The sequence below is a fragment of the Pipistrellus hanaki genome (genome assembly GCF_964339955.1).
Source record: "Pipistrellus hanaki genome assembly, chromosome: 12".
Taxonomy (NCBI): Eukaryota; Metazoa; Chordata; class Mammalia; order Chiroptera; family Vespertilionidae; genus Pipistrellus; species Pipistrellus hanaki.
This window is the reverse complement of record NC_140514.1, coordinates 39,366,313-39,378,573: the sequence shown is the minus strand read 5'-3', so window position 1 is coordinate 39,378,573 and position 12,261 is coordinate 39,366,313. Positions and strand designations below refer to the sequence as shown.

The 12,261-nt window shown below is 37.2% G+C and overlaps 1 protein-coding gene across 8 annotated transcripts in view; it reads left to right on the top strand.

The window, feature by feature from the left end:
- The window catches only part of EXOC6B (exocyst complex component 6B), a 470,364-nt gene that overhangs the window by 163,133 nt on the left and 294,970 nt on the right, over nt 1–12,261 (top strand). For all 8 annotated transcript variants that reach the window (XM_084901284.1, XM_084901290.1, XM_084901283.1 and 5 more), the window contains one exon: nt 4,000–4,176. In XM_084901284.1, the coding sequence (XP_084757410.1) occupies nt 4,000–4,176 (177 nt within the window). The remainder of the gene's footprint in view (nt 1–3,999; nt 4,177–12,261) is intronic.

The following is a 12,261-nucleotide window of genomic DNA, read 5'->3' as shown; positions in this document are numbered from 1 at the left end:
GTTTCAGGTTACATTATGGGGCACTTCCAAGCTTCCCAGAACTACTTACTGATGCTCTAGCTGGAGTAAGAGCCGAGGCTGAGAGGATCAGAAGTGGAGCACGAGAGGTGTCTAATGGCTGAAATGTTGTACCAATGCAAAATTGAACGGCAGTGTGCAGTAATATTAGATGTCAGCAGTGATTAATACCTAAACTTTTTTTATATCTCAGAGGCTTCCACAGTAGAAAGTAAAACAGATTTCTCTCTCATTTTCAGAAGGAAGACAAGTAGAGCTTAACATTTTTAGTGTGTTTTTTTTTTTTGTCTTATCTATTAATTTAAGACTCTTTATATTACTTATCTTACTAATCTATTAATTTAAGATTCTTATATTATCTCATTTAATTCTTGTGATTCTTGTGGCAGTTCTAAGATACATTTCGTTAACCTTTTGTGTGTGTGTGTGTTTTTTTTAAATAGATAGATGGGAATGTTGGCCAGAGAAGTGAAGACATTGCCCAACATTATATGATTAATAAGTTACAGAGCTTAGATTTAAAGACCTGTCTTACTCCAAGAAGTTTTTTTTTTTTTGTCTGTTGGTTTTTTGTTATAGCACCCTGTTATTAAAGTCCATGTAATTATGTAATTATGTAAAGTCCGTTCTCAGATTGATTCTAAAGGTCACTTGCATATGTCCTTTAAGCCCACTAGAGGTCAGTATTGGGTTGATAAAGACAGGACTTAACTATCTTTGGAAAAATTATACTTATCTTTTAAGATCATGCTACCTGTTCCTCTGTGAAGTCTTTCCTGACACCCCTCTAAGCAGCTAATTATGTTCTTTATTCACCCACTGTCCTCTGTGTTATTTCTATTATGCTTATTGCATAATCTGCTTTCTATAATAGTTTGATGTGAAGTTCATGAGTCAGAGACTCTTTTTCTTTCTATACTCAGTGTGTAGTATGATGCCTGGTACCAAATAGACCTTCAATATATGTTTGACTGAAAACAGGAATACAGAGAGAAAGCACCTTGAATTAGGGCAGTGCAAGGAGGCTTTCTAACATCAGTATAATTTAGTTGGGTTTTGAAGGAAAGGTTAGAGTCAGGCAGAAAGAGGTCATTTAGTAGAGATACAGAAGTGGAAATATACCTAGTATATTATGAGGTAGAGTCTGATTCAAGTGGAAGATTCATGTTGGAGAAATACAGTGGAAAATTAGGTTCAACTTCCATTATGCAGAGTCTAAGTGACGAATGTGGAGTTTGGATTTGTAGTATTCCTTTAACACCCCCCCCCCCCCCCCCCCCGAATTTCTCCCATGTTTACGTGGTGTGATGAATGATGTGATTTAGGAAGAGCCTGGCTGTAGTAGGCAGGGGAATTATAACGAGAAGGTGATGAGTTCCATTTTAGATATGTGGGATGAGGGTGATGGTAGAGCACCCGGTAATAACAGGAAGCAGGAGATGAGCTATTTGATCTTGGGAGAGGTAAGAGAAGAGGGATTGAGGAACAAACCTTGCTTAATTTCTATATATTAGGAAACCAGAGAAGAGTGTATATGAGGGAAACTTAAGGAAAAGGTGTTTAAATGTGTAAAAATAATTCAAAAAAATAATGAACAACGAAGAAAAAGAAAACGCCTAAATGCTTTCTGAGGTCTAACTCTTACTTGTATGCTTCGTATCCTCCTGCCTCCATTTCAACCCACGTGGCAGAAGGCAGCTGCTTCTTTGGCTGATGATTATAAAGGTTGTCTCTGGAGGGACAGAATAAATGGTCCTGGTGATATAGCTTATAGCATTAGAAGAGATCTCTGAAGGGTATTTACCGTCTCCTCCCCACCCCAAGGGCTTTTTATTTTAATATATATGTATGTATTTATATGTTGATATCTATATTTACTCTTCTCCACTCTTGCCAGTCCCATACATACATTCTGAATAGCTGGTAATTTTCATTTGCAGCCATAATGGGTAACATCTGAGAATTTATTTCATTATTCTACCTGTGATGCAGTATTTCTAATCTGGCCCGTTCCTGCTCAGCAGCTCTGCCCTGACTACTTTTTTTACACACCAGAGAAGCCTTGATAATGCTAACAGAGACCCCAGGTTCGATGGAGCTTTGGAATAGTACTTGAAATGCTTTCATTTCCACCATAGGGTTTGCTGTCTTAATTTGTGTTCTTCCAAATTGATGTGAAAACCAGATACATAGCATCTAAAAAAAACAGGTCATAGGAGATTTAAAATTAAGCATGGCTTCTCTTAATTACTTTTGATACACTGGTACTATTTTATTGGTTGTGATAGAAAAATAATTAACTTAGGATTCAATAAAATAAGATCAACTTATGAAAAAGTTTTTGGTATTGCTTACTGAAGGAGACAATAGAGTTAGGGGACAAGTGGCCACTCCAGTTGAGGGCTTGCTTTTCAAAGAGTAAAAGCTTTAGGAAGTTCTCCTTCCTTTGTGCCTCCCCAGAGGCCTTGATCCCTTTTTGTGTGGTTTGCAGGAAAAGTTAAGGGGGAAGAATTTACTTTTGAGACAAAAGAAAGAATATTGTATCTAATTTTAATGCTTGAAAGATATGTATGTTTTATGTACAAACCTAAATTAAGTGTTTTTGAATGCCTTTGTTACCATTTTTATGTAAGTCAAAGCAAAATATCAATGAGTACTATGTAGAGAAACAAGTTTGTCCATTGATTCAAATCTCTGGAATGTAGATTCTTTTCATTTTCTTGGCAGAAACAAGCTCACATAGTTCAAGTTTTTCTCTGTCCTATTAACCATGCCTGGACTAACTTATACTTAATATTCCTCTTGAATTCCTTAATCTCATTTAGAATATTTGGAAATTGATTTTCTCTTGAACTAATATCTGTTTGTCACTGAGGAGAAATATCATATATTGATTAAAATATATATATTTTAATTGTCAAAATTCTTAGGCTTTATATTTTAGGATGATGTTAAGTATTACTAGAAAAAGGAAACTTCCATTATGAAATACTTTTGGAATATGCTGGATTAAATCAAAGAAGTTTTTTAGAATGAAGTTCTCCTTATTTTTACTCTGTTAATAAACATTATATGTCTAGAAGAAGGCTTCACGATATGCAGTGTTTCCTATGTATTTGATCACAGAACCCCCTTTTTAGGGAAGCATGTTGCCATGCTTTGAGGGACTGTTGGAATAGTGGGAAGATCACTAATACAGAATTTAGAAGATCACACTTAGAGATTCTGATTTATTGTTAACTAGACCCCATCAAATCCTTTGTCTTCTGGCCTCAGTCTCCTGAGTGGGGACTGAGGTCACGTCCAGCTCTAATGCCGTCCGGTTTAATACTTACACTGTTGACCCTGGAAAGTGATGCTGCCCACCTCTGTATCTGTTGACACCACATCATCATTTGAGTCTATTTTATTAAGTTGAGGGGATTACACTTCCTTTTCTCGAAGAGTTCAGAAGAAATTCTTTAAAACTTTGTTTTCTACGGATTAAGTAATGAAATCCTGTTGGGTTAGTTAGTTCGAATTACTCTATTAAGATATTTTATTTTTAATCAGGAGAATTGTGTTGATCTCTTACATCCCCACAACTGCTTTTAAGAGTCCCCTGAGCTATTCCCCACTGCATGGTTCCAGCATGCCATTTCTCTTGCACTCGTCTCTTGGCTACTTAGAGGAGAATGGGTAGATTTCATTTTTGTGATGATTTAGTGGGTATATTTAAAAAGTATGATGGTAATACTGAATTGACTGATTATTCCCCACCCCCCAATGGAAACTGGGAAAACGAATCAAGAAGGGTAAATTCAGGGTTAAAAATGTATACCTAAATATGTTTGGGTTTATTTCTGGGACTAAAACTTTGTGTATTAAGGTATTTTGTTATGTTTTCTTTATGATACCAATTTGTTGAAAGTAAGCTTTTTGAATGCTTAATTGCTTTCCCCCCCTTTTTTCTTAATGTGCGTGTGCATTTCTCTGTCATAGGCCCAGCAACAAAGAAACCTGGATAACATCGTCTTGCAACAACCCAGAATAGGTAGCAAGAGAAAAGCTAAGAAAGATGCATATACAATTTTTGATACGGAGATAGAAAGCACCAGCCCCAAGTCTGAACAGGATTCAGGAATTCTGGATGTTGAAGATGAAGAAGATGAAGAAGAGGTAACTAACGTTTGAACTGGGGCTGTGAGACTGTTGTTAGGTTTAAATACAGTATGTTTGAGATGTGATGGAGAATCTACTCATTTAATACAGCTTCTGTGATATTCTGGAATTTAATATTATTTTAAATACAAATAAGTTCCAATTTAAGGAAATGAAGATGCACTAAGATATCTTAGATTTTAATTCTTTAGATTTTAAATGCACGTGTCCATTTCTTATGTTTCAGGGTCTTTTGATTGTACACTGTCTGGGTAGGTTCTACACTAAGGGAAGAGGAGAGTTTATCTGATCTGGAGAAAGATCTAGGTGGCCTGCACTGAAACTGGGAAAAGGTCTCTGGAGACCAATAAAAGATGGTATTTTAATAGTGGGGAATGAACAACAGAATTTCTCTGCCTTGAGTTATGGTTCCGATTGAAATTATAAAGTTTAGAATACATTTCTGAAGGAAATAAATGTATGAGCTATTATAGAGAATCTGGGAATTTTGTGACATATCCATAACCTCTTAGATTAGATCTGTATCACTTTCAGGTAAAGAATAAGATTAAGTGGCTTAGCTAGTACATATTTTTATATCCTTCTTTGTTGTTGGAAACGTATTTAATGGGTTTTTAAAAATAAAACTCCCTTGACGTGAGATTTCCTGTTAAAATGTTTTTGTAAATACTTATTTGTATAATGGGATTAGTTTCTCAGTGAGTCTGGTGGTTGTAGCATGATCGTTGGGAATCAGACAAATCCTGGCTCTATCATTTTATTTTTTCAACATTAGCAAAAACCCCCATTCATTTACTTTTAAAATGTCCAGTGACATGTGCGAGGAACCATTTACTCCTATACTCAGTTAACCTGTTTGCCTTTAAGTACTTGTCTCCTTTTAATTGTTTTATTTCTCCACACAAAACGGGGCTCACTGACTTGTCCCCTTCCTTGTCCTTTGCTATACCTTACTACTCTCCTTACGCTCCTCTTCTCCCAAAAACTTGTTACTGTCTAACTTCATAATCTTAGGTAATTGTTTAATCTGTTGGAACTTTAGTGTATTCATCTATCAAGTCAAGATAGTATTCTCTGCCCCCATAGGTTTGCACAAGTGCCTGTCATAAAGCTGGTTTATGTAAATGTTAGTTACTTCCCTATTTTTCAGTACTCTTCTTTCCTCATGACTATTAAGTATTACTAATGCCAATATCTCTGTCCTTATTATTATTCCTTTTTCATGTCAAAAATTGAATAGTCACCATTTAAACTGTTAGGGCTAAACCCTAACTGGTTTGGCTCAGTGGATAGAGCATCGTCCTGCGGACTCAAGGGTCCCAGGTTTGATTCTGGTCAAGGGCATGTACCTTGGATGCGGGCACATGCCCAATGGGGAGTGTGCAGGAGGCAGCTGATCGATGTTTCTCTCTCATCGATGTTTCTAACTCTCTATCCCTCTACCTTCCTCTCTATAAAAAAAAAAAAAAAAAAAAAATCAAAAAAAATCAATAAAATATATTTTTAAAAAAACCTGTTAGGGCTGAAAAGCAAATAACTAAGTTAATTATGTGTCCAAAGCATTAGCATTTACATTTGATTGAATGTCTGAGAGACTATGATATGTGTAAAGTACTATATTTTTATATAGTTATCATTATTGAGAGGATACAATATAAGTGATTGATTGCATTTAAAATTCATACTTTATCAGGATATGTTTAGTGTACAAATGAGGTACATTAATAGTTAACAATGTGTGAAAATTTTATCATAATCCCTATTGTACTTGGGTAACAAGGACTTTTAATATCTCTAAGAAATAGAGCTAAAAAAAGAATCAGGTGCTTGCCTAATACCCATGGAAATAGAAAGGGGCAGGGAAGACTTGATACCCTGAATTATCTTCCAGCATTTTCCTTGCCTGGAATGATTGGTACTGTAGGATATAGATCTACCCTGGAGACCATACTGTCAATTATTAGGCTCATCACTGATGACAAGTTACAATAGTTATACAGTAAAGAATCAGTCTCAAGAAAGACCAGTTAATGCCTTTTATTTACATTTTGGGTGCCTGTCAAGGAAATTAAATTCTTTCAGGCACTATGCCTTAAGGAAACAGAACTTAGACATAGTCTATGTTCCAGGGTAATACATACCCTGAAAGATGCTTAGATGATAAGTTAAAAGACTGAAATATATACACAGTTCTCATATATCACTGAGAACCTTCTGGAAAGGAGCCATTCTTTATCATTAACTCAAGAATATCCTGAGCACGTCCCTTTTAAATTTTGTGCCATATTTCTTCTTCATTTTATCTTCTAAGGACCAGAGAAGATGAAGATGGTGGGACTAGTAAAGTGTGTTTGGGTTCCTCATAAAGGAAGTATTAGAAGAATGTGCTTGGAAGTTAAGTTCTTGAAATGCTCCCATATCCCAAATCAAACAGAATTCACATTAGAAATTTGCTGATTGAGCTCTTACAACAAGAATTCAGCCCTACACTGTCATCTAATGGCATCCTATCTCTAAAAAAATGTCTACTTTATATTTATTTACTTCTCAGTTTGAATCTTCTTGAAGAGCACATTCTTAATCTCAAACCTCATGTAGAGAATTATTTATTTAGATGTCTCCAAACTGGTTTCTTGGCATAGTTCTTGCATGGTGTGAATAAATTCTTCAGATAAGGTCTTTCGTGACCCACTGTGACGTGCTGACCTTCATTCTTGTCATTCTTCAACAGACCTCATTGAGAGCAGCGTAAATAGTTTTCGAAATATTTTGACTTTTAAACTGTGGCATAGAATCCTGCAGGGCAGTGGTTCTTAACCTACTTGGGGCAATATATTACTTTGAGAGTCTGATAAAAATATATGGAGTTTTTCCCCAGTAAGACGTATGTATATTCATTTACAAAAATTTCTGTGTGAAATTTTAGGGGATTCATGAAACTCATATTGACCCTAAGGCCAAAGGTAAGAACCTGTGTTGTAGGGGAGTACTTCTTGAACTTCGATGTGCATAGGATAACCTTGCAATATTATTAAAATGCAGATTCTGATTCTTCAGGTTGTGGGTGAGTTTCAGAATCTGCATTTTTAACAAGATCCCAGCTGAGGAGGTGCTTCTGGTCTCAGAGTGCACTTTGAGTGGCAGGTGTATAGAGGACCACAAAGAAGCATTTTTAATGCATAAAGAAAACAAACTCATGGTTTGGGTTCCTACTGATTCTTCAATAATATGGCTTAACGTTTTTCCAATAATGAATGTAGTACTTGAAGAGAAAATTACTATATTTCAATTTCTAAATCAGTTGCTTATAATAGATTACCATTATTGTTTATGAAATTTTGACTTAGATCGAACCAGCTTTAGGTATTTTTTATTCTCTGAAGAACCTTTTAACATTTCTTATGCTTTGAATGGAAGTATACTTAAATCATTCTTTGAGTCAAATGACATTTTTAGGTTATTTACTATGCCTTTAGCTTGATGATACTTAATAGTGTTACCAATGTTGTTAGTAGGAGTGGGTTTAAAAATTTTTCTGAGACTCACATGGAAGGATGTGATATTGTAGAAAGCTTTATTTCGGTGGAGTCAAACCCCTGAGTTTCCAAGCCTTCATTTTGCCGAGTCCCAAGAAAGAAGTTTCCATTTTGCCTTTAGCAGGGCTAAAATCAGAGCCGGTGTCCTGAATTTCCATTCCATATTTGCACACAACAGTCAGCATCAGGCTGACTTAGCTTGTGTTCCCAACTGCAGTACATTAGTCCATTGCTTGTAGGGTCCACATGGCTGTGGACCATATAGACAAATGCAAAGAAGCAGGAACAAGAGAACCACAAGAGCAACAAGAGAACCAGGAGCAACGAGAGTGCCAACAAAGCGTGAACTCCTTTGTTTAGGAGATTATGTATTCCCAAATTTTCGCCCACTGGCAGAGGCCATATCCATTCTGGCCAATGATCTCTGTTCCCAGGTGACTGGCAGGTATTTTCCCTATACCGTCCCAATCTCACAGTGAATGCATCTATCTCCTCTTTGGTAAGCCCCCCCCCCCCCCCCCCCCCCCCCCCCAGTGTTTTGCAGGGAGTAGGCCAGTGGTTCCCTGGGGTGTGGGAAATTGCAACTTCCTGGTGAAGCTGCCCAATGACATGCTTATAATGTCTGGCCTTCCCTTTGCTTCTTTCCTATTATTAATACCTAGCTAATCACTATGGTATCATGAAATGGCAGGAAATCCCAAATATCTAGAATATAACTTTGCACATGGTTAGCATGTAGTTAATATATTGTTAATCTGAAATCAAGTTTATGTCAGAGATGGGAAAATTAGGAAGTGTGGATGAAGTTACAGTAGTAAATTGTCATTTTGCATGAAAAACCATCTCACATATTGAACCAATTGAAAGAGTCAGCCTCTTGATCACTGATAAGTGTTGCAGAAAAAGTATTCCCCCATAAAACTGTGTTTCATTTTTGTCTAAGCTAATGATAGGGTCACCTTCATTAAGGTAAGGTTTTTTTTAATTTTTATTTTTGCATCTCATATAAAGTTGAACTATGTAAACTGCTGATATTTGACCATTTTTGATTCATGACTTAACTCAATTGATTTTTAATGGAAATATATATGATTTTTAGGAGTTTGGTTTGAATCTCTATGTCATCCTGTGCTATGTGCAGATGTAATTGCTCTTTTGTAAATGTCTAGATAGGACTTAAAATATTTTAGAAGTAGCAAATATTTTAGATCGAGAGTGTATTTATGGATCTAGATTCATCAAGAATGTAATTTTTGAGATATTTGAAGGTAAAATACAAAGAACCCCATAAGGTGATTTGTAAGAAGGACATAATACCTACTGAGGGTGGGTTATTGTGAGGATTGACTGTAATAATGTGTATAAAGCTCTTTTCACAGTTATTGGGACACACAATAAGTACCATCTATAATAATATCTATAATAATAAAAGCATACTATGCTAATTAGACTGGACGACCTTCCAGATGAAGCCAGGGCTGTGAGGGAAGCCGGGGTCCCAGGTGCCAGAGGGAAGCGGGTGCTGGCAGCAGGGGGAAGGAAGGGCTGCTCTTGCATGCATTTCATACATGGGGCCTCTAGTTGTATAATAGTTTCTAGTTAGGCATTATGGCTGTGTGCTGTTTATGGAGAATAAACTAAAAAAGTTGATATATTGATAGTTTTGATAATGGATATTTGTATGGACTGATAAATACCATCTTCTGTAAACAAACAAAAAACAACAACAAACAAATACTAGTAAAGCAGTATTGCATAAGAAATAGTTTGAAAAAGCAGGGCCTATGATTTCTTCTTTGTTTTTAGGTTCCTTCAGAGCTTCGCATTATTAGAACATGGCATTGTAACACACCTAAGGCACATATTTATTTAGTTTGTAGCTCTTTATTTGTTTACGCACTTGTGGAGGGCAGTGGTCAGCACATTATTCACATGACTCTTTATACAGTAAGGGTCAAAAGCTCAATGTGATCAAATGATCCACCTCAGGTTTAGCTCTCAATATTTTTGTGCCTCTTTTGAAATATGGAATTAACAGATGGAATTGCTAATTTAAATACAAATGGCATGTAATATAAAGCTTTTTGAGGTATCTTTAATGATTAATATAGGTATTTATTTTGAGGTAACAGTATGCATTTGTTTGCTACGATTGCCATAACAAAATAGGCACAGATTGTATGACTTAAATAACAGAAATTTGTTTTCTCACAGTTCTGGAGGCTGGAAGTCCAGATCAAACTAACAGCAGCATTAGTTTCCCCTTGGTGTGTCCTCGCATGGCTATTCTCTGTGCCTCCTCCTGATGACTTCCTCTTTTTATAAGGACACCAGTCCTATTGTATGAGGACCCCATCTTAGGATTTCACTTAACCTTCAAAGGCCCTATCTTCAAATGTAGTCACATAGGATGTTAGGGCTGTAACATACGAATTTTGGGGTTGACACAATTCAGTCTATATCACAGGGTGATTGGAAAGAACGAGAGCTTTGCACTTAGAAGGTTTAAATTCTGTCAGCTTTGTGCTACTGGAGCACACTATGCCATCTCTCTAAGCATCTCTTTTCTCACCTATAAAAGTACTAAAATTAATTTATGTCAACTTGCTTGGGAAGAATTCTTGTTATTAGGATATTTGATCCAAAATTTAAATATTCATTTTTTGCAAAACCTTCTATTGACAGGAAGGTAACAGAAAACAAGGATAATTTCTCAGTAAGCTAAAGTGAATAAGGATGCCATTAGAACTTCAGAGTTTAAATCAGAGGCTGCTGATTGGCAGTCATGGACCAGAAACAATTTATCAAATGGTTGTTGGCTTACATAGTGCTTAACTTTAAAAAAAATTAGTTGCCAACTTTTAAAAGTCAATTGAATTCACATAAAAATCTGCTTTTCCAGCCTAGGCTCTTTCTAAGCATGGTAGTAATAGACTTGCCCTGAGGAGCAGTGTTGTACAAGGGATAGGGTTTTTCCACTAAGCCATAACCCGTGTCATATCTACATATTGGCAATTGCCATTGATTGTCATATTTATGCTGTTGTTGAAGGAAATATATTATTATTTATACTGACTCTATTTAAAAATATTGAAATGTAAGATAGCCTGGGCCACATGTTTAAAAAACAGTGATGATAACATAGTCTTTTGTAAAAATAAATGATAGTATATTTATTCAGAAAATGCAATTTAAAATGCTGGCCTACTTCACTAATTCCCAACACCCACCGACTCCTGTGGGCTTTGAGTTTTTCACTTCTATTCGTAATAAAAATTGATCTGCTAAAGCTGATATACAGTGAAATGTAAAGTAGATACCCATGCATTAAATGTCAATAAAGACAGTTAAGAAAGTTGAATGAAATCATTATTGCATGCTTGAGATATATTTTGGGTTTCTTAATCCCTTTTGTTGATCTTTTAGGTCTGTCCATTGGCAAAAGTATATTATGGCTCATATTGACTTAAGGTCTTTACATTTTCATGTTTTATAAACATTGACCTGCCTTTTCAGATCTTCTAGAATTTCTCCTTTATATATTCACTAGAGGCCCAGTGCATGAAATTTGTGCACAGCAGGGGGGGAGGTGAGGGGTGTCCCTCAGCCCAGCCTGCTCCCTCTCCAATCTGGGATCCCTCTCACAATCCAGCACTGCTGGCTCCCAGCTTCTCACCTGCCTGCCTTCCTGATTGCTTGCCCGCTTCTGCCTACCAGCCTGATCATCCTCTAACCACTCCCCTGCCAGCCTGATTGATGCCTAACTGCCAGCATGTTTACCCCTAACTTCCCTCCCCTGTAGGCCTGGTTATCACTAACTGCCCTTCCCTGCAGGCCTGTTGTCCCCCCCCCCCCCCCAACTGCTCTCCCCTGCAAGTCTGGGTCCCCTCCCCCCCAACTACCCTTCCCTGCAGACCTGGTCACCCTCAACTTCCCTCCTCTGCCAGCCTGGTCACCCCTAACTACCTCCCCTACAGGGTTGATTTCCCCCAACTGCTTTCCCTTGTAGGCCTGGTCCTTCCCAACTACTCTCCCCTGCAGGCCTGATCCCCTCCAACTGCCCTCCCCTGAAGGCCTGGTCACCCCTAACTGCCCTCTCCTGCAGACCTGATCACCCCAAACTGCCCTCCCCTGCTGGCATGGTCCTTCCCACTGCCCTCCCCTGCTGGCCTGATTGCCACAACAGCCCTTCCTTGCAGACCTGGTCTCTCCCAACCGCCCTCCCCTGCTGGCCATCTTGTGGTGTCCATTTTGTGTCCACATGGGGAAGCCATCTTGTATGTTGGAATGATGTTCACTTTGCATATTACTCTTTTATTAGATAGGATTGCTTATTTAAACACCCCCTTCACTTAGTGGTAAGTTGGCAATAATACCAAGTAGGCAATGTATACCTTTTTTCTCCCTCCTTTTCTAAAACATCTAATTCTGCTTTTCCCTGACTAGTTTATTCTCACCTATCCTGTATTACCTTCTTTAAAAAATTAATTTTCTTTTAAAGAGTCTTAAATCTTCAGAAAAGTTACAGGAGTGGTAAGATGAATAT